The sequence below is a fragment of the Sceloporus undulatus genome, chromosome 1, assembly GCF_019175285.1.
Source record: "Sceloporus undulatus isolate JIND9_A2432 ecotype Alabama chromosome 1, SceUnd_v1.1, whole genome shotgun sequence".
Taxonomy (NCBI): domain Eukaryota; kingdom Metazoa; phylum Chordata; class Lepidosauria; order Squamata; family Phrynosomatidae; genus Sceloporus; species Sceloporus undulatus.
The window spans coordinates 29212314-29239852 of NC_056522.1; the positions used below are offsets into that span (position 1 = coordinate 29212314).

Genomic DNA, 27539 nt, shown 5'->3' on the forward strand with positions numbered 1-27539 from the left:
TTTAAATGGTTTCAAATCTTGACTTGTTCAGAAACCATTGACCATAATTTACTTGCTGCCATATTGTTAATTCAAGACTTTCTGGTGAATATGCTGGTATGAAGGATGCCCTAAAGCAGGAGTAGGCAGCCTTTTTGAGCCGGGGGCCGGGTTGCTGTCCCTCAGACAACTGGGGGGGGAAGCAAAAAAATAAATAATTAAATAATTTTAAAAAATTAAATAAATAAATAAACCGGTACAAATGTAGGACAAAATTTTCAAATGGACGACACTTTTTTAAAAATGGAGGACACACAAAAAAATTGCTGATTTTTAAAAAAATGTTAATATAAATGCATGTTTCGGAGGCTTCTATAGACAATTGCCCCCCTTGCCCGCCGCTTGCCCACCTCCTCCTGATAGACCAAAGGCCCCATGCCCTCATGCAAGAGGCCAAATGCTCCGGTGGCAATCAGCGGCAGGACCAGGCTGGGGCCGGTCCCAAGGCCTTGCCGGGCCGGGTTGCCTACCCCTGCCCTAAAGGCACCAGATGATCCCATCTGTTTGTAGAATTCAAAGATATAGCCATGTTAGTCTGTAAAATCAGTATGGAAAGAGATCTTATATGTGAAGTTGAAGGCTTTCATGGCCAATCTACATAGTTTTTTGTGGCTTTCCAGGCAAACATTCTCTGAAGATGCCACAGATGCTGGCGAAACATCAGGAAGAAACTCTGCTAGAACATGGCCACATAGCCCAAAAAACCCACAAAAAACTATAGATCTTATATGACTGAATGGCAGTTTGAACCCATGTCTCCCAAACATCGTGAACCTATTGTATTAAAAAAACACAGATGTTTACTAAAAAGTGGATCTAGTAATTTTTGAATTATGGAAACACTGGTGAAATATACTTCTAGTTGAGTTTTTATTGCATTTTGTTGACATCTTATAAATATAAAGCATAAGATTGCTGTCAAATTTGAAATGTATTGAGCAAAATTATATTGTAATTAATTCTTTCCAGATGAATTTGCCAGTTCTGGGCCAGAATCAGTCAGTGTTCTGTTTTAAGGCAAACTTGAGTAGATGATGCGACTTTAATTTAGTGTGACTTGTCGGCATGTATTTTTAAGTGCTCAAAGGGAATTCACATTTGATTATTTGCACCGTAATGCACTGCATAAAATATTCATAGAAGTGTCACTTTTCCATAGGTGGCACTCCAGGGTAAAGACAGGGACTTGAGGAAACTTTAGAATGTTTTATAGTAACAAATATGTGAGGCAACTCAGGAAAAAAAGGGAAAAAAGCATATGCTGCTTAGATCTGATATCCTGCAGCATCTGACAAATCATTTTTACACTAACAAAAATACCAGTACCTGTATAGGTTTTGACATGAATCCATTGCTACATAAGCAGATGCGATGTAATAATATTCAGCAAGTTATGTGAATTTCACAGAGAAGAGCTTAATCATAGTGTTTTTGTGGTAAGTTTTAAATGTTGGATGTAGAGTCTTTTCATTTCTTTTTCAGTAATCAAATAGATGTATGATGTGTTGCTTTTAAAAAAGAAACACCCAATTCATTTTTGTTTATACGTGTTCATATTTTTCATGTGTGAAACTGCATCCTTGAATGTGTTGATGGTGCCACCATCCTCTTCATCAAAACCCAAGTGTTACAGTTGTTTCCCATTGCAACTAAAATTAAATATGTTATTTTTTTAAAAAATAAGTATTATCCTTCACTCTGTTTAGAAGTTCTAGGCAGTAAACCACAACATAACATTTAATAATAATAGCTGAAATTATAATTTATTAAAAACGTGCACAATCTAAAGTCCTAGATGAACAAAGATGTTTTAGCTCACGTCTAGAAAGATTTCAGTTTGAGGGAGATAAGGGGTGAGATTACATGGTTGCCAATCTAAAGAAGGTATTTTCCTTTGGTGTGTACATTATATCTGATAAATATTATCTGAGAAAGGAACTCACAGACTTACATGGGAATCATTATTTCAGGCATTTAGGATCCGAGTTATTTAGATTTTAAAAGTAAGTAGCTGCACCTTGAAATTTTAGCTGATGTTGATGTCTTTCAACTGGTGTCAATCTTAGTTTACCAGCCATGACTGTAGCAGCCATGTCTTATATCCAGACTAGTCTCCAACCATAACACTTTATAGTAGTCCATTTGGGATATTATCAGCATCTGGATAATATTAAACTGACTATTCTTGTCCTGAAATTATTGCAACTGGCAAGCTAAATGAAACTGGCCCAAGTCACTTCCAGCTGCTAAGGGTCACTTTGGCCTTTAGTGGCAATTTGCCTACAGTTATTGTCTCCTTGCCAATTCCTCTACGCATTTCTCCCAGTTACTTCTACATCATATTGTCTAAGAAACCTGTAATTGATAGTACTAGATGGATTGCTAAAAATAGCAATTATGAGAATTATACTGCTCTAGTGGATAAATGGTTAGACTCCAGCTTAAAAAAGCAAACCTTGTTCAATTTATGCAGTCTTTTCTGATCATAACAAACATTCTTTTAGCTCTCTAAATAAAATAAATAAAATAAAACTTTTATTTATATCCCGCTTTTCTGTTACAAGACAATCAAAGCGGCTCACAACATAGCCTTTCCTCAGACATATTATCTCATTACTGTAGCAAGTGATTTCGTCCCACTAGTGTAGCATGTTTGAGGCCATTCTCACTTCCAAAGTGAGGCAAGAGGGCTTGTTTTGTTGTGTTTTTGTTATACAGTTGGCCACCCATATCCATGGATTCTTTATCCACAGATTCAACCATCCACAGCTTGAATCAAATAGATCTAATAAATTTTGGTTTTGAAAAAGAAAAACCTAATACATCTTTGTTTATACAATATGTCCTTCATGTGTGAACTTTCATCCTTGAATGTGTTGATGGTGTTGCCATCCTCTTTGTCAAAAATATATAAATTCAAAAAGCAAACCTTGATTTTACAATTTTTAAATAAGAGACACCATTATAGTACACCATTGTATATAATAGGACTTGAAAATCGACTGATTTGGGTATCCATGGGGGGTCCTGGGACCAAAACCCAGCAGATACCAAGGGGCCACTATATCTAGAAATTTGAACTACCAAAATATTTCTGCATTAAAAATAGTTTCACATGCATTGATATGTGCATACTCCCAAGTTATAACCACAGCTGCGTTTGCACTGCATAAATAATCTAAGTTGGCACTGCTTTAACTTCCATGGACGAAGGCTAGGGTATCCTGGGAGTTGTACCTCGTTCTGGCACCAGAGCTCTTTGATTGGGAAGGCTAAATATCTCACAAAAGTACAGTTCCCAGAATTCCATAGCATTAAACTTTAGGATTTCCCCAAACTGATGGTTTCTAGACAAGGTTGTAGTCCAGCCATTCCTAGGCAGCAGTTGTATTATGGGCTGTGTAATCCATCGGGGGGGGGGGAAATCCAGGTTAGGAAAAAACAATTATTAAATGACAGAGAGAACACTTTTGAAGGTGCCAGTAACTGAATACCAGTGATGACAACCTCTATTCCATTTTTTGTGTATTCCATGTCTGTGCGAGAAGTAATATTTCAAGAAAAGTGATAATACACTGGTACCCCGGGATACGAACGCGCCGCGATACGAAATTTCCGGGTTACGAAAAAAAAATTAATTAATTATTTCCGGGTTACGAAGGTTTACCCGGGTTGCGAAAAAACGCTGGCGCTTTTTAAAATGGAGCCGCGGCGGAGCCGCGGCTTTTCCCCATTAGCGCCTATGGGGATTCGGCTAACGAAAGACTTCCGGGTTACGAAAATGGCGGCGGAACGAATTAATTTCGTAACCCGGGGGACGAGTGTACTACCCATTATGTTATTTCAGTTACAGTGTTGGTAGAAATGAATTAATCCTACACTTTCTGGTGTTTAATGTTGTTACTTTTCAAACCTTACATTCCAAACTGACTGAAACCTGGAAGCTTAAAAAGTAGTTTGACTTGATACATGTGCAGTGCTTCTGATCTGTTATTTTATTTATTTCATTTGTATGCCACTTGTCTCATCTTAAAGAATCAATTTAAAAAACTAGCAATAAAAGTTTAATAACAATTAATGTTTGATCACATTAAAACAATATAAAATCATTTAAAAGGCATACAAAATAAAAGAATGAAGTACACACCCCAATACAAAGTGTTTCTGCTTACACATTAAAAGCCAGCCTACTGTATATACTCATAAGTTGAAATTTTTATGCCCAAAAATTGACCCCAAAATCCCAGGTTGACTTATTTAAGAGTCAGTATGGTAATGTGATAGCAGCTCTTTCAGATTTCCCCATGTAGTGAGGAGAGCAGTTTCTTTCTCTCTTGAGCCAAGCAGAAAGAGTCCTAGGTGATTGATTTCTGTTAAACAAACAGAATCCCTCTCCTGCTTGCGCTGTCGCTGTCTGGGGAGTAAAGACTAAAATGAAGGTTGAAATGCTGAAGCAAAAAGCCTCAATTAGAGTCCCTCTTGCTGTGCGCACATATACACACACAGAAAGAGCTTCCATGTTTTACCCTCAACTTATCCATGGCTCATGGCAAAATCCATAATTTTGGCCCCCCAAACCTGCCCTCAATTTATACACGAGGTCAGCTTATAAACAAAAAGATCTTTGCTTGCCAGTGAAAAAAGAGCAGGGAGGGGGGCCAGCCTAGCCTCCTGAAGAAGAGTTTTTCTTAGAGGAATTTTCAACCATAATTAGTAGAGGGCCCATATGCTTTCCTCTTAATTGCAAGGCCCCCTCAACATTCACTTTTTACAAGTGTTTGAAGTGGTCTAAAAGAGGAAAAGTTAGAAACCCACTAGACACATTTATATTTGTGGAATGTCCTTTTCATTGCACAGTGGAGCGACTATTTCCTCTGTTATTAGCAGAATAGTAACAGTTCTTTGTGGGTTTTTCGGGCTATGTGGCCATGTTCTAAGAGTTTATTCCTGACGTTTCGCTAGCATCTGTAGTATACAGAAAACCTACACATACAGACAAATACCTGCACAAGAATTCCAACCATCACCCAGGACAGAAAAGAAGCACAATCAAAATACTGGTAGACCAGGCAAAACGCATCTGCGAACCCCATTTCTTGGAAGATGAATTGAAGCACCTAGACCAGGCTCTACAGGCGAATGGTTATTCCAGTTCAGGCATCAGAAGGGCTGCCAGACCCAGGAAAACCCAGAGGAGTGAAGACGAGCAACCACCCTAAGGGAAGGTATTTCTACCATACATCAAAGGAGTTACAGACAGAATAGACAAAGTGGTGAAGAAGCACAACCTCTAAATGGTTTATAAACTGACCAAGAAAATCCAGCAAATGCTACACTCAGCAAAGGACAAGAGAGACCCTCTCACAGCTGCAAGAGTTTACTGCATACTATGCAGCTACGGACAAGTCTACATAGGGACCAGCAAACGCAGTGTGCAAACAAGAATCAAGGAACATGAGAGACATTGCAGACTGGGTCAGCCAGAAAAATCAGCAGTAGCAGAACACATTACAAACCATCCTGGGCACAAAATGCTGTTTGAAAACACTGAAATTCTGGACCATGCCAACAACTATCAGGTCAGAATGCACAGGGAAGCCATTGAAATCCACAAACACTTTGGACAACTTCAACAGGAAAGAGGAAACCCTCAAAGTAAATAAAGAGCCCAGAACAATGCACAGATTAACATAGGAATCACTCCTCCTCACCCAGGGTCACACAGTATATATATACCCACTCTCTTCCAGGTTAGCATTCTCTAAAGATGCCAGCCACAGATGCTGATGAAACATCAGGAATAAACTCTTCTAGAACATGGCCACATAGCCCGAAAAACCCACAAAAAACTATGGATGCCAGCCATGAAAGTCGTCGACTTCACAAAACCTACTAGTTCACTTAAGCTTTTGATGCTTCTTTAGTTCTTTAATGTTACAATTTTACTTGAATTTCAGTAGTATGTTTTTCTGGTATATATTAATTTGTCATTTGGCTTCATTTTATTTAGTCTGCTGGTTTTTTATGCTGCTCTGAATGTTTTCTATATAAAAGGCTTGTGAATGTTTTAAAATAATAATTTTTGAGGCATGCCTAAACAAGGTCCCATTGATGGTGTTCTTGGAGCTCAGTGGTGGGTTTTTTTAATTTATTTATTCAGTTTATATACACTACCACCTTTCTCCCGCCAAAGGACTCAAGGTAGCTTACAGAATTGAAAAATGAAAGTTGAACTTAAAAATGTACAATTACAAAAGTTAAAAACACATATTCAGAACAGGTTAAAATGCATTTGGAGCATAATTTTAAAACATACAGAATGTACCACTTGAACACGTCTACCATATGATTAAAATCAGTCAAAGGCGTGCCTAAATAAAAAGATCTTAATTTGCCTGCAAAAAGAGAGCTGGGGAGGGGCTAACCAGTTCTCTCATGGGAGGGAGTTCCAGTCTTGGAGCACATACCCCTTTGTGGCTTTATACTAGCTAAGAGGAGCATGAACGTTCTCCTTGACAGTGCTGATCAATTTTATTCCTGTGTCTTAAAACTATATTGGCACAGAACAAGAAGTTTCCTTAAGAAACTACAGTATTTCACTTTTCTCTGAACAATAACATCACTTGCCACATTGCAATCTACACTTAACCCCTCCCACCATCCTACTGTGCATTCAAAAGCAATGTATCATGATTTTCCAGAGTGGTTGGAAGGTGTGCTGGATGAGTGTTCATTTCTGTACAAAGACCTTATTTGTGTGGTACTCCTGAGTTTGGCTTCTGTCCTAATATTGGATACATGTTTGATTTCGTGGTACAAATACCTTGTCTTTTGAAAGCATTTCTGCATTAGTTAACCAATTCGTTTTAATACTGTTAATATCATGGGGTTTTCTTGGGAAGATTTGTTCAGAGGAGGTTTGCCATTGCCTTCCCTGTGGCTGAGAACATGTGACTAAGAGCTGGTCACCCAGTGGGTTTCATGGCCAAGCGGGAAATTGAACCTTGATCTTCAGAGTTACTAATTTGTATCAAGAAAAACAATTTTCTAACACTTGTAATTTTAAAGTGATCTATGATTTGCCATTGTCAATTGACATATTGTGGAAGATGGACCTTATTTTACAATTTAGGATTTGTTTACTGAGGGCAAAAAAGAAAAGCAGATGGAATGCAACATAACATGGCAGTCCTGTTTCTGTAAAACTGTCAATAAAAAACTGGTAATCGTTGTTCACTTCAACACACAAACATAGTGTTTTTGAAGTGAAGAGTGGTTACCAGTTTTTTTTTTCCCTAAAAGAAAAGAATTGCGCTTTTAGTTAGATAACATTGCTTAGTATCTGGTTTCTTTTTGTCTAGGTACAACTGAAGTTCTCCAAGCAATGCACGAAGTTGAAGTAGAGCCTGATGTGGAAACATATGCAAGCTATGTTTTGTCAAATTTTGATGATGTCAGATCTGCACGCCATCTGCTGCAGGTGAGTCAAGCCATTATCTGAATGTGTTAAAGCCCAAGTCTATAATCTTACTCTATTTAATTTTTATTTCAGTAGTGATCTGAGAATATACGGACACTAAAATCATGCTTCTCAACAGAGCCTTTAAAATAAAACATTTTCTTGAAAGTAGTTTGTCCAGTAGATTGCAATTTGTACCTGCTTGTATGGAAACAAGTTGTATTTGATTTAGTTCAATTTACTTCTGAGTAGACACATAAAGGATTGTACTACAAAGCTTTGAATAAAGTTTCATTCTGAACAGTGGTTTTGTGCTACACAAGGACCATTCTGGGTTGCAGATGGTGGAACGATAGATTGAGTCAGATTGGACGGGAAGACATTTAAGCTCAAAAGATCAATCGTTCTGTTTCTTCATTTAAATTTTACCAGAGCCATCTGTGAAACAGTGAATCAAGAAGATGGAGATAAATTACAGAACAAAATGCCGTCTAGACCATCTACAGCTCAAACATTTGTTTTCAGCACCAGATGTGAAGCTCACATTAAAATCCTTTCATACACGAATCATATCCCTTTTTCCCACCAAGTGGTCTTGATTTCATCAGTTTAGTTTAGGAGGGAAAAGGGGTCTAGTTTTGGTATTCAGGTGTTGAAAACCTCAGTTTAATCAGCCGTGTATCACTTTGAAATCTCCCCATAGATCCTGATCTCCTTTCTCCCACTCTTGATTTATATTAGACCATTTAAATGCTTGATTTAAATGATACTTTCTAATTTTTGAATTTTAGCTTATGTACTCAGGAAATAGAAGAATATAAAAATAAGGCAGGCATACATCCTAACTGGTTGCTATATTAGACTGCAATTTACAAGAACAGTGATGGCGAACCTTTTTTGATCCACGTGCCAGGAGGTGGGACTTCCTGAGGAGGCAGCTGGGGATCAGGAATGGCCCATGGAGGGGAGGAGGAGTGGGAGCCTTCCTGACCCCCAGCTGTCCTCCGGAGGCAGCTGGGGGTCAGGAATGGCCTTGCAAAGACAGTTAGAGGCTAGGAAAGGTCTCTGGGGAGGAGCTACTGACGTGCACAGTCGCTCCTCCCCCTCTTCCTTTTTCATGGTCTCCAGCTGTCTCGGAGAGGCATGGGTGTGCATGTGCCTGTTCCACCTTCGCCTTGGCCCATGCGGGCGAAAATGGTGTCGTGGACCCATGGTACGCGTGCCATAGGTTCACCATTACAGAAGTAGAATGTTTATACATTATAGGCGCATAATCCATTATCTTCATCCATTTGGCCCATATACCTCTTGTCCAGCAGAAATTTGCCAAAATGTTTTTTGTTGGAAATTAGGTTTGTTTAAAACCTTTTTCTAGCCACACCCCTTCCTTGTTTTCTTGAGAAGTTGTTCTTGTTGTTAACTTTATTTACATCTTGTCTTTTTCCTAAGACTGAATCTCAAGGTGGGTTATACATTAAAAATATAACAATTTAAAATATTCAAACAGTCATTATTAAAAGCAAGTGGAACTGTATATTTAAAGTAATAAAGAGAGATAGAGGTTTCAAAGTCTTCTGTATTAATTGTTTATTTTGTTTAGTCCTTATAAAAACATTGCCTATCTAGATTTTGGATTTTTTTTTTATTTTTTATTTTTTTTATTTTTTTGTTTTTTTTTTTTTTGTTATAGATCAGGATAGATTTTTAGGACATACCAACATTAAGATCCAAAACACACTGCAGACTGCTTTAACAGCCCTTGCTCAGTGCTAGGGAATCCTGGGAATTGTAGTTTATTGTGGCACCAGAGCTCTCTGATAGAGAAGGCAAAATGTCTCACAAAACTACAGTTCCCACAATTCCCTCACATTGAGCCAGGGCAGTTAATGGAGTCTGAAACTGGATTATTTCTGCAGTGTGTTTTGGATCTAAAACTTGTAGTTGGTCTCTTAATCAGATTACTTTTTCAGGTGTTGCTGTGTTTCATCACTCTATTATTTTTCCCCTATAGGAAAGGGGCTGTCCTATTGAAATTAATGCATTCTCTGCAGCAGAAATCAGGCATGAAGCTGTGAATGGAAGGCTAGATAATGTTTTCGCATTAAGTAAGTATCCTTGCTCTTGGCATTATTATCTGAATACATAGAGCTGATAATTTTGTAAGGCTGATATTTATGGGCGCTAGTGTTAAGGACTGAAAATTTAGTTTATAATTTCACATATTACACTGGAAGTATCTGGAGGTGCAGCTGCCCAGGGGGTGGGGGAAGAGGAGGATAAGCATCTGCTTCTTCATCTTCTTCTCCCCTCATCCCCCTGGGCTTTTAGTTGTCTCTGGAGAGGCAGCTGAAACCCTGGGAGGGGGGAAGAAATCTTGCCCCATAATTCCTGTCCCCCCTCTGGAAATCCTGCCCCTGGCATCAGGTAACACCCGATGCTGAAAGGTCTTTTAATTTGGGCACTTGGTCCCTAAAAGGGTCACCATCCATGTCCTAAAGTATGCTCTACTGCTAGTGCTTTTGTGCTAGACTTGGTTGGTTGCTTTAAATGAGCATCGTTTCCACTAGTACAAATTCACATTTGTTGCCAATGTGGTTTTATCAGCTCATATAGTAGCTCATTTCAATCTTTGTGGGATTTACTACAGATTTAATGCTTGTAACATAACCAATATTAACTAAATCTTCTGTGTTAACCTGTGTCCACTGTGAAATATGTATGGATGATATAGTCCAGGGGTAGGCAACCTTTTTGAGCCGAGGGCCGGGTTGCTGTCCAATCGACAACTGGGGGGCCGAAGCCAAAAAATAAATAATTAAATAATTTTTTAAAAATTTAAATAAATAAATAAACCGGGACAAATGTAGGACCGCATTTTCAAATGGTGGACACTTTTTTTTAAAAAAAGTGGAGGACACGCAAAAAATGCTGATTTTTTTTAAAAAATGTATGTTTCTGAGGCATCTATAGACAATTGCCCCCCTTGCCCCTGCGCGTGAGAGGCCAAAGGCTCTGGCGGCAATTGGCGGCAGGACTGGGCTGGGGTCGGTCCCAAGGCCTCGCCGGGCCGCATCCGGCCCATGGGCCGCAGGTTGCCCACTCCTGATATAGTCCATATATATTTCTGGAACAGGAATATATACTGATTCAGGACTCCTATATGATGTACCTTGTACTGTTCCCATTCTGCTCCTAAATCATATACATAGTGCCTAGTAAATGAACAGTTATCTCAAGCTTTTCCTTTCCCATTCCTGATTATCTGTTCTAGAAGTTCATCTCAGATTCTACACACCTCTGACAATGTAATAGAGTAGCCATTCTTGGGATAAGTCAGAATATTCAATATTTCTAGCATTACCAGAAGTGTTGAACTTATAGTAAGCAGAATCAGCTGGATTTTCTCTGTTAGCTATAAAACTGTAAAGTTAAAAAAAAAACCCTACAGGATGAGAGTTATGTCATTGCATTTAAAGTTGAGAAATGTGTTGGTAAAGATCTCCGACAAACTCAAACATCTTTAAACCAAAAACTCATTAATTCATACTTCTTTTTAGTATTCTTTGGAAGTGAAAACAAGTCAAGCTTTAGAAAATGTCTAAAATGTTAGTGCCTGGATTAAGCTATTGCATCAGTAAATTGGCATGTTTGCCAGTACTCATTTTAAACAGGGGTGTGATATTAAAATATTTAATTAAAGCTTGATGTTGTAGTGCAGTTCGTGAAGGGGAAGACAGCCAATTAACACATGTTTTTATCAAGGGTTATTGATTCTTCATCCAGTGTCCTATAATCTATATAAACTCTGAAGCATCAGTCAAGGAATCTCGGCGCACAAAACAGCATGCATAAGAGCATCTGTTTCCCCTTTATCATACCATTTCATTCCACTTCATTGTCATCTGCTTTTGATTTTTGTCTGTCTTCTTTGTTGCTAAGGAAACCAGGTTGCTGACTTTCAGCAGCAGCTGAGCATACAGATATAGCATAGTTGATTTTTTTCCTTTTGGGTTTGTATGTGTGTATAACAAAAACTTTTGAGCTTAGGTTTGAATTATTATCTTTTGCTTTTTAAAAAAGAGAAATTTCATCAGAGATTTACAAATATTTCACTGGAAGCACTGGGTGTGTGTTTCAGTTTCAGGGCCATATCAGGCAGACAGTCGATTCCAGGCACCAAATGAGATTCTCATCTACGTCGGCTCAAATAAAGGGCTGCTCTAGAGCTGACATCTTTCTTACCCTGGTATATGAAAAAAATAGTGTACCTGTTTCTGCACAATCAGTGTATGAAAATTGGATGGCTATCTATTTTTTTACATGTTCTCCATGCTTGTAAACATTAACATTGGCACAGAAGAAGTGATCTGAACTGTTGAGATTGTTTTGCATGCATTTTGGAGACATAGGGTCAAAGGCATTTTAAATGCTAAAAATCCTGGAGAACTGTTGGTTTATTAGAGCCATGCAGTGACCAAATTTGGTGATCTATACTAGCTTCATGAACTACAGTTTACTGAGAACAAGCGTTGTGTTCATGCATTTCTTCCTTCTGTGAACCAGCTCCTTTGGTGCTTCATTCCAGGCTTTCACTTAGCCTAACCTCTCTCCTTTCCCCCAGCTGTCCCATGCTGCATGGGATTTTTTAGTCATACCTAAAGCTTTTGATATATCAGAGTTCCCTAAGTTGAAGCAATTTAGCTTGCTAGATAATTTACTGAGAGTTGATTGACGCTTTACAGGTATCTATACAGCTTGAGATTGACACCTTAACTTAGTAAGTGATCACATTTCAGAAACAATGGGTATGTAGTAGCTGTGCGCTCTCAGATTATTGACAGAAACTCCCAAGAAGTACTATAAAGCAAAGCTGATTAATTCCAGAGTATTCCTTTTTTTTCTGTTTCTATTGGTTGAACAAAGATAGTCTTTTAGCAACCCATCCACACACATTGTTATTAGAAGATTGTATATTAATATGAAAGATGCTTTTATTAAATATAATCACTTTAAATAACTATCATTTGATACTGATGGTTTCATTAATGCTTTTTATAGAAGTAAGGGTCAACAAATTCTAAGTTATTTTATTTACCTTTGCAGTGTCTTCTGAAAATATGCCATCTCTGGATCACATGCAGTTTAGAGGCAGCCTAATCCTTGGATTCAAAAGGTAAGAGTTTTTGAAGGTCCTGTATTTACGATGATCTTAGTCCCTAATATTTAGCTTCCATTATATTTAGGGCATGTCTCTGTGTTTTGTTTTGTTTATAAATAAAGTAGATCTTAGTCTTTTAATTTCTTGAAATCTCAGAAGTCAGACAGGTTGTGACTCTCCAGCTTTCAGGCCCACTGTAGGAAAGGAACATGCAGGAGAACATCTAGACCAGCAGAGGATATACCAGTAACTGAGGTCAAACAACATTTGGAGAATCAGTTTTCCCATTCCTGATATACTCTATCTCTGTTGCTGTGGAAAGCAGTACAGTGCCATTCTACCTGTTTTCCTAACAGACAAAATGAACCCTAACCTATGGGGAGTGTAGGGTGAAATTTTTAAATTTTTTATGGCACAACCATATTGGGTTCCATGAATCAAAACTTAACGAGAAGTGATGTTTTTAAGCATGCTTACGATTTACATATTCAGTATTTCATTGCTTTGTGCATATCATCACAATAATGGTTACAAGAGCCCTGAAAAGTGTGCCTCAATGATATTTCCATATTGTTAATGATTCATTGAGGTTGAAGTTGCCTAAAGTCACCTCATATGTTTATAGCTGAATTTACAATTGAGCCTGCAATGCCTCCTGTTACAGTCTGTTCTTTTAGCCCCTGCATTAAGCTAGCTAGTCCTTAGATTAGAGTTGTGCAGGAATTTTATGTCTTTATGTTTGTCCTAACAACAGTAGACACTTTGAATCAGTTGGGCTTACAAGTATTCAGTGGGTTTACTTTAGTTGAGCATAACAAATGGATTTAGCGTTTAACATAAATTTGACCTCCTAGAAGAGGTGTGTGTCTCCAACATCTCATTTTAATATAAGAACAAAGATTTAGAACCTTATCTCATGATTAGCAAACTCATATGATGTCTCTTTTGAAGCATGTATCATATTAGAGTAACAGTGTTCTGTGCAATCATCCTGGCCACATACAGTAATCCACAGAGGTGTCTTTGACAACGCTGACTCTCTTGGCTTAGTAACAAAGATGAGCACCACCCCCTACAGTTGGACACAACTCAACAATCATGTCAAAGAAGAAACTTTTACCTTCTTCATATTAGAGTGCTGGTTGCTCAAAGAGAGAGAGAACAAATTTTGACAGTGTGCTGTTCTAACAAAGCCAGCATTCTAGAAAGAAAGCAAGGCAGCATTCAGGTTTGGCATATATAGGGAGATGTGTGGAGGGTTTTAAATTTTTTATTTATTTATTTATTTATTTATTTATTTGGGTCATAGGAAATTTGATTATAGCATTCGAAATGCATTTCGTACCATGAGTTAGGTTTCTTACCATTTATTTCTAAAACTTCTGTTTTTGAAAACAGTCTGCACACTATGGTCTCATGGTAGCGAGTATCTGATCATTTCAACTTTCCAGCTCTTATGGGTGTATAATATATTTGTTCAGTATAACTTAGAAAACATGATGTTTTCGCATTTGTGTCATGCCACATTTAGCAAAACGTGGAGATCAGTATACTATGGAGGGGAAAAAACCAGGTAGACCGGTAGTCTTTTCAGTGAAAATAAGGAAGTTCTGGGCAAAGGGATCTTCTAGCACCTTTGAGACTCACTAGGAGAAAGAAAGAAGTTTATAGCATAAGCTTTTGTATACTTATGTCTGCTTTCTCAGATACACCTGAGACCTTGATAATTACCAATTGCACATGATGCATCTGAGGAAGTAGTCTAAAAAAGCTTATGCTAACATCTTTCTTTTGTTCTCTCAATTAGTTTCATAGTTACTACAAGATCCCTTTGCATACTGATCCAGACTAACACAGCTCTGCCTTTGAAGTTCTGGTCAATGTAGTTCAAGAAGTATATTTACAAGCTGAAATATGTCCAGAGTGAAGTGTCCAAGATGATAAAAAGTCTTGAACCTATGAGAAGTGGTAGAGGGAATTGTGGTTTGTTTGGCCAGGTGAAGTGAGGTTTGAGAGGTGAAATGATGAGCATCTTCAAAGATATGAAGAGCCACATGCAAAAGGTGGAGCAAACTTCATTTCTTCTACTTCAGAGTTTAAGATATGAACCACTGGATTCAAATTGCATGAAAAGAGATTCTAGTTAAACATTAGGAAGAACTTCCTGATGATAAAAGCTGTTGAACAGTGTGATAGACGACTTCTGAAGGTAGTGAGCTTGTCTTAATTAGAGGTTGGATGCCTACTTGTGAATTGTAATTTGGGGTGGAGTCCTGCACTGCCAGAAAGTTTGAGTACATAGCCCGTCTGGTTGCTTTCAGTTCAGTGATTTTAAGTTTTTTTTGTAAGTGATGCACGGTGCATCTTCACAGTATTTCAAAGTGTTTTGGAGGATGCAATTTAAACTTTTATGTTATTTATATTCATAAAAGCCACTTTTACATCTTTTAAATATATTTACCTAACTTTTTTTAGATTTGCATGTAAAACCTTTTAATCAAAATACATAAATCAGTGGTTTTCTTTTTTGTCTGGGATAAAATAAAAAGTGAACATCTTTAAAATGAAGAACCTCTTTTCCTAATGCTTCTTCTGATTGAAAAACAATAAGTAATGATGAAGATGGCTTTTTAGGCTCCACATTTTTCAATGTGTTCATTTATTTCCTCTTGTGCTTTCAAATTAGTGGGGCGATACCATTCTGCTTGGAATCTGTTGGGAGAGATTCTGTTAATGGAGAAGGAGTTTGGTGTTCAGAGAGAAAAAAGATTCTGGTAGATTCTGACAAGGACGATATTTCATGAAATTAATGTCTTGTGTGAAGCAGTAGCAAATCCCCCAAATATTAATTTGGTATACACTGTGTCATTGTGTCACTGAGCACCTTGAACTTTAAATTCAGACCATATGCATAAATGTTGTTTGTCACTTGTGAGATACTTCCTCATTCCAGAAATAATCTATAAGAGTTTTGGCAGCTGTTTTGTAAGTGCATAACATCACCACTCAAAGAGATAAACACTGGAGAAGTGACAAGTACAGCTAACTCTGCACATCTGAAAGCTTCTGGTGCCCTAGATGCTTGCATAACTTTTCACCTCTTCTAGTTCAGAATGTACTTGCTGATCACTATTGGAGTGACACCTTTTTTTGAAAAAAAGCACCTCCACTTTAACCTCTGTGTGTTTTCTGGAGAAGAATCTTATATTTCTCTTACTGAGGATTATTACAGTTTTTAAGATGAACTGGCAGTGTCCTGGTCAGTTCTCTTCATACATTGAGATATTCCCCCACTTTCTTCTAGCAGAAGGCAGATACCTGACCTGACAAATGCCTCAGTGGTATATATTCTTCCTTTCCATGCCTATAAGTAAAATTCGGGAAAGTAAAAGAGGTTGTTTCTCTTTTCTTTCCTTTAGATCAGTTTCTTGAACTTGGCACCCTCCATGTATGTGTATGTCCTCAAGTTGTGTCAACCCATGGCAACCCCATGAATTTCATAGGATTTTCTTTCAAAACCAACTCAGAGATGGTTTTGCCAGTTCCTTCCTCTGGAATATAGGCTACAGCACCTGATATTTGTTGGTGGTTTTCCATCCAAGTATTAACTAGGGTTGACCCTGCTTAGTTTCCAAGATCAAGTGGATCTGATGTCTTTAAGGAATTGGTGCCCTCTAGATGTTCTAAATTACAGTTGGGCATCAGCTCAGTCAGCATGGTTGATGCTCCGGATGTTGAGGGTTATAATCTAAGCATTTTAAGATTACAAGACTGTGAAATGTTCTTCCAAGGGATTCTTCTAGAAATCCACCGTTGTTTCTAAAATCACTTCTTTCGGTGGTGGTGGGGGGGGGGTTCAGCTTTTTCCAGGATACCCTTAAGCAAACACTTTGCTGGATTTATGCAGTAAAAAACATACCTCGAAAAGACACATACTTTCTTTCTCTAAGTTCTTCATGAAGCAGGAGAAGATTGTGTTCTCTACAAGAAGCTGTTATCTACAAGAAAAAATGCCAGTTTTAGTACCATTGAAAGCGGTGTTAGGAAAGATGGCCATAACCCTTTGGCTCCCTAACTTCAATGAAACTACACAAGGTGCAACCAAGATTTACAACCCATTTCAAACCATGGCCAGTCATAAACTGTGGTTTGTTAATGGATTTGTTCATTAAACTATAATTGACTACTGTTAACAATAGTAATTTGAAATATGAATTGTTCTTTTATGTGAATGGAAAATATTAATGTCCCTATAATGTAGCTCATGGGTAAGTTAATATATTTCTATTAAGTTAAGTTAAAAGAAATTTCCTGCCTCTTTTTGCCCACATGCCTAACCAGATATTACATGGATAATTATTATTTTTTACAGAGCCTCCATGTAGTTTGTGGTGTGTGTGAGTGTCACTGTGTCTTTTCTTTCCCTCTTATCATCCCTAAGATGCCTAAGCTTTGTACTTCATTTTGAGGTCCACTGTAGGAAAGGAACTGTCATAAACAGTGAATTGTCTGCCATGTAGAGCAGAGGTGGGAAGGAGCAATAGCAAGTACATTTCTATACCGCTTATCAGTGAACTAGCACTCCCTAAGCGGTTTACAGTGTGTAAGCCAATTGCCCCCGACAAGTGGATACTCATTTTACCGACCTACAAAATAATGAAAGGCTGAGTGGACCTTGGGAGCTCTCTAGGATTGAATGTTGTGACTGCAGTACCTGGTGGCGCAGTGGTTAAATGCCTGTACTGCAGCCATTCACTCAAGACCACAAGGTTGCGAGTTCAAGACCAGCAAAAGGGCCCAAGCTCGACTCAGGCTTGCATCCTTCCGAGGTCGCTAAAATGAGTACCCAGACTGTTGGGGGCAAATTAGCTTACTTGCTAATTAGCTTACTTGCTGTTCACCGCTATGATCTTTGGAATAGCGGTATATAAATAAAACAAATTATTAATTATTATTATTATTTAACCACTGTCCAAATAGGGCTCCACCAGTGCAACCTCTGGACTCAGCTTGAGTGGTTCCTGAAACCTTATTGTTCTCTGATGAAATGTAAAATCTTCCTAGCTCTAGGAAGGATGTTTGTCCTGACAGGACTCTTGAGATTAATTTGATTTTCTCTTTGGGCTCATGGAGATGGAAAAAGTGGTGGAGTGTAGTCTAGGAGAGACAGAGGTGGAGTTGGAAGATGCTGAAGGAAGCAAGCTGACGCAAAGGTGTTGGCCATATTATGTTCTTCTGAGTGGGACAATTTGTTGCGTTTTTGCTTGGGCTTGTTTGAGATTCAAAAAGAGATAATAGAGAGTGAGAAGCCTTGAACATCATACAATCCAAAATTCAGGTTTGAATTTTTAAGCTCAAAGAACCTCACAGGAAGACACACCTGACTGGGCTCCTCTGGGAAGAACATTGTTTGTTTTAGTTTTGTGACTAATCTTGCCACTCTGGAGTGGCAGCCTGAGAATATTTGCTGTGAACTATTTTGATGTCATTGAATTGATGTGTCAGATCAGTTGCTTGTCAATTCATAGCTGAACCTGCCATGGAAAAGTCATCCAAGCTTGGTAGCTGCATTTTGTTTCCTCTGTAGATCTCTGCTTGGCTCACGTTCAAGTTAGTATGCTTGAGGCAGTAAAAGCTTAAATAAATACCTTTTAGAAATACTGTTCTTATCACATAATATAACAGGAAAAACTACTGTATTAGTATGTTTTAAAGAGGATGAAAGATCTGGAAAGTATTTATCAAATAATATAAACAACACTAGAATGCGAGATTAATTTCCAGATTGTAGGTTTTCTGTTCATTTAATTAACCATGGAAATACAGTTTACTGTGTCTTTCTTGAACCATTGCATTATCTCCCCATTCCTGCCCTGGACCTGTTATGGACATATCACTAAACATCAGTAAAACGTCTTTAAGCAAACATCCAAGACGGAGCTTCTTGTCTTCCCTCCTAAGTCCACCCTTCCACACTCCTTTTCTGTCTCTGTGGACAACATTTCTATTCAACCAGTCCAGCAAGCCCGCAGTCTTGGTTTTATCTTTGACTCTTCTCTGTCGTGTATCCCTCAGATCCAGACCACAGCCAAGGCTTGTAGATTCTTTTTGTACAATATTGCCAAAATCCGACCATATCGCTCCACCTCTACTGCCAAGATCCTGGTCCATGCCCTAGTGGTCTCACGACTCGATTACTGTAACGTCCTCCTGGCTGGGCTTCCTCTTTCTCACCTCCATCCTTTAATCTCTGTCCAGCATTCAGCTGCACGCATTATCACATCCACCCACCGCTCTGACCACATCTCTCCTGTGTTGGCATCCCTTCACTGGCTCCCCCTCCCTTTCCGCATTCAGTATAAGCTCCTGCTGTCGACATTTAAAGCCCTCCATGGACTGGCCCCTCCTTACTTATCAGACCTTATTTCTCCTCACCTTCCCACTAAGGCCCTCCGTTCTGGTAGTCAAGGTCTGCTGTCCCAGCCCAGGATTTCCTCTGCCCCACCTAGGATTCGCCCCTTTTCACTCGCTGCCCCTCACTCCTGGAACCTTCTTCCCCCACAAACAAGAGCCATCTCTTCTTTAACCAGCTTCAAAACAGAGCTGAAGACCATCCTGTTCAGAGAAGCGTTCCCAGGCATTGCATAATTGTCACTTGCTTTTTGTTGTTCTTTTGTTGTCTGTTTTATTGAATCAGTTCCTGTATTGCTATGTATTTTATATGTATTATCCTACTAGAAAGGCCCCTTCCCCACCACCATTCCCTTTGCCTTTTGTGTCATGTCTTTTTAGATTGTAAGCCTGAGGGCAGAGAACTGTCCAGTTAAAAAGATTGTATGTACAGCGCTGTGTAAATTTACAGCGCTTTATAAATAAAGGTTAATAATAATAATAATAACAACATTTTATGCCACTTCAAAACATCTTATAGCCTTTTTCTGCCAAATTTTGATGACATGTTTTTCCTTGGTTGCCCATGTCTGAGTGCAAAAAAACCTTGAAAAGCCACATATGTTCCACATCCTTGTACATGTACCCACTGATGAGTCTTTCTGTAATGTACAGGACGCATGACCCCACCACAAATACTGGGGTCCATAAATGGTTTGGTTTGCAATACATATACAGGTGCAGTAGTAGTTAAGCAATCCAGACTTCTGCAGCATTCCTGGTCGAACAAAGCCTTCTCTTTTATTCTAGCACTACAAGTAGCCCACAGATGTGACAGAAAGAGCCCAGTTCTTACTTGATCAGTATACTTCAGTGGAGCATCATCAAACTTGGAATTAATTTGTAAAACTTGAAATAGGCATGCAGTTCAGTACTTATGATTATCAGTCAGTTTCCCTCCCTTCCTCCCTCTCTCTCTCTCTCTTCTGTGCATATGTGTCTCCTTATCAGTAGACAAAAAGCATTTTGCATAAAACATAATTTTACAATCAGTTACAACAGTTGTGTTTTTATATAACAGCTCCAAGTATTTAATTCATTTCATACATGTGAAGTAGTTGTAATCCTTAACAACAATCTTCTACAGTTAGCTAGCATTGCTAAACACCAGACTGCAGATGGCTGGGGCAGAGGGAACCAAGGCTGAGAGAGAATGCCTTTTCTAAGGCTGCCCAGTTAGTTCTTGAGACTCAAACTGGTTTAGTCTCATTGATAGCACTATTTTTTAATCTTTTTAAAAGGATTGAATGTATTCAGAGAGAATCGATCTATTAACATTTCCTGCTAATTTAAACATTCACACCTACTATACCATTAAAGTGTCACTGGAAATAGATAAGGCTGGGTTTTGACATTGTTACAGCTTATATGCTCTAGGAGTACTGGCAAAATCAGTGTCAGAAACAGATTTTGCAGATATGATTGACCTCAGTGATTCATCATATCATTATCATCATCAATTGTAATTGTAATAATTGTAAGCCGCCCTGAGAGCCATTAGGGCTGAAGGGCGGGATATAAATAACTAAATAACTAACTAAATAAAATAAATCATTTCAATAGGCCTACCAGAAGAGACTGTTCTTTAATGCAGTTTTAAGTTCAGGGTGTGTATTCAGCTATTAAATCTTTTCCAGCAGGTTGTGCCAAGGGGGCAGCTCCAAAATGTTACCCTCGGCTTATCCACAGGTCATATCAAATCCATAATTTTGTCTCCAAATCTGTCATTGACCTGTACATGAGATTGACTTATGCACAAGTATGTCTAGTAATTCCGACTAGAAAATTATCTGTCCATGGCAATGCTGAGGTATTATCCATCTCTGCCCACAGATCCATAAGCTCAGAATTGGAAACAGCATAAAAGATGTGACCTGATGAATGTTTGGGTTCTGAGGCCTATTGGAATAGGCTCATGTTTGTCATGGATGCCATGAACTCCCACACTGCTCATGACAGACTGCTCCTGACAAATGGGATGTTGAGTCTGGGTGACTCAAACGCCAATTCCAACACCAGCTCCAAGATCAGTTCCATGAAGTCAGCTAGGGAGTCTGATAAGCACAGGGTGGCTGGTACACTAAGAAAATCCCCAGTGTAACCCTTGTCTTCAGACTCATACATGCATTTAATATGATTCAGTTTCCTAAGAGCCAGTCTGGTCAGGTTAAAATCATCTTTATAGACCACAGCTCCTCCCCAATCATTTCTGTCACTAGCTGACTAAAACAGTACCCTGCTGGAAGAACCTGCACCCATGTCTGGTCACTACCATCTCCCCACCAAGTTTCTGTAAAGCATGCCACATTGATTTCCTTCTAAGGATATCATAGATTAGATGTTACTTTATTTTTAACTGATCTGACATTACACAGGAGCAAGGTGAGATTTTCTGGGCGATTTGGTTCACTCTCCAAGTTACTTGGGTTGGCAAGGTGAATAGAAAGTAAGACGGGCATTAAGCATCTCCCCTTCCTCTGTGATGACACCTTGCCCTACCATCATCATATTTTCCTCTGCCCCAGACAGCTCATATTAGTGCACAAGTAAAACAGACTCTTCAAGAACAATAAATAGAGAATACACAGCTAACAGCTCAGTAACAATTTATCAGTCACCAGAGAGTGATTTACAATGTGTGCAAAGCTGAGTATTTGATCAGTCCAGTATAGCCTTATACACACTTACGCAGAGTCGTACAGCAACTAGATAGCACCAGGTTGTGCTTTCACCACTCTGGTCTCCTAGCTGTCCCTCCCACTGTCAGCTGATTTATCCACATTATTTTGAATAATAACCCTATATAATACCCAGCCAAGTTGAGTTCTCTAAACACATTATTGGGATTCTGGCATACAACAACCCAGCACATGACACAAATACAACTCTTCACTTCCTTCCAGTTGCATATTCAGAGGTAGCTATGTTAACCATAAAGCAAAGTACAAAATCCACAAAACAGTGGATCGGCTAACCAAAATGCACAAAATACATGATGCAAGCTTTCAAAGCTCCACTTGCTTCTCCTGTTAAAATTCCTACAGGAGAAAACAACAACAGAATGACAAAGTTAGTCACAGGCTTGCATTTGTCTCAAGTATTGTTGGTGTGTTGTTCTTTGGAGGGATATATAAGCAAGCAGCTCCCTCATCCTTTTAGCTATGTGGCACTGGGAACAAAGCATTCCATAGTCTAGGATATAATTTGAATTCCACTAGCAGTGTAAAAGGATTGTTCTTCTGAGATCCCAGATACTTCCATCCTTTGTGAAATCACAGCCCCTTTGTCTCTCAAGAAAAGCCTCCACGCTTTTACATTAGGAAAATTTTAGGTGGTGTTTTGGTAAAACATGCCAAATGTAATCCCAAATCTTAAAAAAGGTTTTACCTTTGTTGTAGGTAGAAACTCCAAATAGCAAAGTCCCAATCTATTGTCTTCCAGTTGGTTGTTCTCAGTATCAGCTTGAACATCTCTACCTCAGGCTCTGTTTTGTACTTTTATGATCCTTAGCCACCATCTGGACACCAGAAAGGCAATGCCCTATGGCATTTCCTTTTGGCCACTGCCTAATATGGTGATAATGGTCTGTGTTATGTTTGATCAGTTGAGCCAGTTTAGCAGTCAGCCTTTAGCTCCCTACTTCCAAGGATAGCTACAGTTCCAGAGATCCACACTGGTTTGCAGCGTACTGTTTCTAACTAGTAATTGTGGATCAACTGCTTCATGTGATATGACAAATTATCCTTATTCTTCTAAGATGGAAGTAACTTCAGTTTTTATCTGCAATTTTCACTGTAAGACCTTTTTGTGCTGGAAGTATGTGAGACAGGGATGTTGATCATGACAAAGTTTTTGTGCTTTCTGAGGGTTGGATTTTTAAGAGCTGCTATGCATATAGTATTTCATAAAGCTGCCATAAGTGTTTTATTTTAAAATGTATGAACTCTTCCTCTTTCAACCTGTTGCAATATCTCAATACTATATTTAGAAAGAAGGAAGGGATTGTATATGTGATATATCTTAATTCAGGGGTAGGCAACCCTTTTAAGCCGGGGGGCCGGGTTGCTGTCCCTCAGACAACTGGGGGTCCGAAGCCAAAAAAAAATAAATAATTTTTTAAAATAAATAAATAAATAAATAAATAAATAACCCGGGACAAATGTAGGACAAAATTTCCAAATGGAGGGCACTTTTTAAATAAAAAAATGGAGGACACACAAAAAAATTGCTGATTTTTTAAAAAATGTTAAGATAAATGCATGTTTCTGGGGCTTCTATAGACAATTGCCCCACTATGCCCCTCGCACAAGACACCAAAGGCCCCGGCGGCAATCGGCGGCAGGACCGGGCTGGGGCCAGTCCCAAGGCCTCGCCGGGCCGCATCCGGCCCGCAGGCCGCAGGTTGCCTACCCCTGTCTTAATTAAAAATACTGTCTGAATTAAGATATGCAGATAGGTTAAGTCGTATTCTTGTCCTGAAAACCTTTAAGAGGACAAGTGAAGTACGATACATGCATCCACGTTTAATGTGTGGAATGGTTAACCACATATTAACATGATTAGTCATGCAAATTAATAAGACCATTTAGCATTATTTTTAAGGAAATGGTCGTGAGCATGTTGGGGAGTACATTATTTTCTCCATCATGAAATCATTATTTGAGTTCCTTACTCAAGTCAGGTGAAAATCTAAATGCAAGCTCAAATTCCAAATTACTGTCATGGTTAACCATACAAAGACCCGTTGTTGGTAGACATTCAGAGATATGAAGAGCCTTAACCTTAGGCCAATATGCTTTTTGGGTATGAATTGACTGTGCACATACAGTGGGCCCTTGGTAAGGGTTTGATACTAGGATCTCCCGTGGATACCAAAATCCATTGATGCTCAAGTTCCATTACATACAATGGTGTAGTAAAATGGTGTCCCTTATATAAAATGGCAAAATCAAGGCTTATGTTTTCAAGTTGTGGATGCTTGAATACATGGATGCAGAGGGCCAACTGTATACAGTTGTCCCTCCATATTCGCTAGGGTTAGGGGAACAAGACCCCAGTGAATATGGAAAAACCACAAATAACAAAAACACTGTTTTTACCTGAGAGGACACCTCTCTAGGAATCTCTAGGCCCTTCAGTGCAACACTGTGGTCAATGTCCAACATACACTGACCATAGAATGGCACTGGAGTAGCTACAAATGATATTTCAGTGCAACTTTTAGTTAAAGTTGAACACAGAGTTGCACTGGATGACCTAGACAGTCCTAGAGAGAACATATTAATGAAATCCGTGAGTAATCACATCCGCAAATATCAAAGCCGCAAATATGGAGGGATGACTGTATTGCTATTTTATTTTCAAACCTATTTATAAACACAAGCTGGAAAGGCACTGAAATATATTGAGGTGATAACCTCTAAACATAGCCAGGTGTATATGTGCTATTATGCATATTGTAACATCATGATGTAAAATTAAATCTGTGCCAATATATGTATTTTGAAAAATATTCCTCACCTATACAAATGTCCTGTCATATATATGTATACAATTTTCTTTTTAAAAGAAAAGACTAAATTAAGGTAAACTTATTACTGTCTTTTATTTATTATCCTCTGCTGCCATCTACAGGTCTGGTGATGTAGATCTTTGGAGTAAGGTAAGAGAAGGCTGCAAAACTGAAATAAGTATTTTAAATGCTTTGGGTTCAAAATATGTTTTCCAAATGCATATATATATATATATAGAGAGAGAGAGAGAGGGAGGGAGGGAATGATGTAATTTATGCTTGCAACTTGCCAGGTACATATTTAAGTTACCCCATGATTTATCCATATTCCACCTTGGAATTGCTACCCATTCTGCTCATACTAAGGGAGTGCAGGGAACTATCACTTGAAAAGGAGTTCTTAAAAGGCCTTCTGTGTGCGACTGGAACAGCTACTTACCATTTCTGTCAATGTAGCTTTTCTTTGTTGTTATTGTTGTTGTTGTGTGCTTTCAAGTTGTTTCCAAGTTATGGCCACCCTGTCACAGGATTTTCTTGGCAAGCTTCTTCAGAGGAGGGGTTGCCATTGCCATCTTTGGAGGCTGAGAGAGTATGGCTTGCTCAAGGTCACCCAGTGGGGGTTACCATGGCCGAGACAGGATTTGAACTCTGGTCTCCAGAGTCACCATCCAGCCACTACACCACATTGGCTCTCTTTTCTTACTTGTTCTTAATTATGTGTAAAAATGGTGAAGGATGGGAAGGATTACAACTTCAGTAGACCCACATAGTAAGTTTAGAGTATTTTCTATATATTGGCTATTTACATTCATAAGTTAAGCAGCTTGCAAGGTAGTCAAACACCAGGATCCACAATTCCTGTTCATATTCGTGTTCATATTATATATGTTAGGAAAAGATAATAAATTTTTGCAGTTTATAGTTTGGTTAATCTTTTCAATTTAAATTCCCTCCTATTAGAAGCAGTATTGGAGACGGGGGTAATTAGCTATGCCAGTGCCAAGCTGACATAAGGGTTTGATGAATATGGTGTGGGTTTAGATCCAGAACAAATCCAAAGTGTTTGCAACATTACCTTGTTTCCAACCCTTACACAGTGGGGCCTCCTTATCTGCAGATTTGCCGCCTCCAGATTTAAGCAACTGCAGATAGCAAACCCTGTTGTCCATCTCTGGAGGCCATGGTTCAATTCCTAGTTCAGCCATTGGGTGACCTTGGGCAAGTCACATGCTCTCAGCCTTAGGGGAAGATAATGGCAAAGCTCCTCTGAATAAATCTTGCCAAGAAAAACCCCGTGATAGGTTCGCCTTAGAAGTGCCATAAGTTGAAAATAACTTGAATGCACACAGCAACAACAACAACAAAAACTTTTTCAAATTCTAAATCCATTATTTCTTGGGCATGTCAGTTATGTGTATTTTTTTTTAAACTTCCTATCATGTTTCATTTTATAACAAAGATATTTAAGTATTCACATTGAGAACTGAATATTTGAAAGCTGAGAGGAAAAAAAAGAATAGCCTAAGAATCTCACCTCACATTAAAAAAACCAAAACAAGCAAAGAGCCTCAAGTGCCTGTCATGCTATTGGTTGGCTTCCTACAACATTCGCTTGAACCAATAAAGTAAATGTAGAATATAATTTGTAGGCACTAAAAAAATAATCTGTAGGGAATTAAAATACTGGATTGATTGGGGGGTTTTTTTTGGGTTGTTCCTCAGGCTTTATAATAAGTTGAATAAAAATATGTAAATATGGCCTGTGCCTACAAAAAATAAGTGAACGATAAAATACAAATAAGAACAAGGGACAAAATCCAGCTTTGCATTGGTAGTAGTAATGGAACATTGTCCTCCTCCTCCTCCCCAGTATTCTGAAACCTTTTGTGCCAGTCCAAAAGTGGCTCCAGAGGGCTCTTCTGTATTCTAGAACTAATTTGGGGGGGCACATGGAGAACCCCATGGCAGACGTTTACAGGGCTTGCACTGAAACAGTAAACCCACCGCTTCATTCTCCCTGGCATCACTCAGATTGCACTGTTAGTTGCTTTTTTTAAAACTGAAATACTTAGCTGATATATGTTCATACAAAAAAAATCTAATTACCACCCCACCCCCATGCATCAGTGGTTAACAGTTGCTCAAAACAGTTCCTCCCTTATCACATATATGGGTAAGATACATGAACACAGCCATGGAGAGACTTTCTTATTTCTGTGCTTCAATATACATTCTGGTGTGCAGCATACATACATTTTGAAAAAAGGTTTTCAAAAAAAATATTTCCTTTTAAAGAGCGAATTGCTATGATGTGGCATAGAATAATACCTTACTGGAGGGATGCTTTATTATTTGTAGAATTCAATTTCAGATACTATTTGCCCTTGCTTGCTACTCTTGGCTGCAATGTACGATTATTCTGTCTTAACAGATAACAGAACTGTTGTACAAGGATGGACGTTATTGCCAGACGCCTCCAGGACCAACTGGTAGAGTTTCAATTTCTATGATTGTAACTTATCCACAAATCCGTTCTTCTGTGTAATGATGGGCTTGAGGGATTACAACAGTAAACACTGATTACTTCTTTTTGAAAGTGAAATTTGAAAACATGTTGGGTAAAATCTTTATCCAGATGATCACAGTATATTTTATGGATTCCATCAGATTTTATTAGGGATTTTTCCCCTTTTTAATTAAAAATGTTCTTCATTCTCATGTGTTAAGTAAAATAGAGAAGATTGAACACTAATAATACAATCAAAGCATTTAAATATGTTTTTGGCAGATGTGAGCAAATTTCTTGATTGTAGAAAGGTATTAAAACATGGATTTTAATTATTTTTGTAATATTTTAGATCAAAACAGTATGGTGTCACAAATATACTACTTTTGGAAAAAGCTGACATCTGCTGAGAATT

General features: G+C 38.5%; 1 protein-coding gene across 3 annotated transcripts in view; it reads left to right on the forward strand.

Annotated features, from left to right (window-relative positions):
* The window catches only part of LRPPRC (leucine rich pentatricopeptide repeat containing), a 137792-nt gene that overhangs the window by 30872 nt on the left and 79381 nt on the right, over positions 1–27539 (forward strand). For all 3 annotated transcript variants that reach the window (XM_042456309.1, XM_042456320.1, XM_042456329.1), the window contains 5 exons: positions 7401–7519; positions 9510–9603; positions 12602–12671; positions 24741–24768; positions 27050–27107. In XM_042456309.1, coding sequence (XP_042312243.1) covers positions 7401–7519; positions 9510–9603; positions 12602–12671; positions 24741–24768; positions 27050–27107 — 369 coding nt within the window. The remainder of the gene's footprint in view (positions 1–7400; positions 7520–9509; positions 9604–12601; positions 12672–24740; positions 24769–27049; positions 27108–27539) is intronic.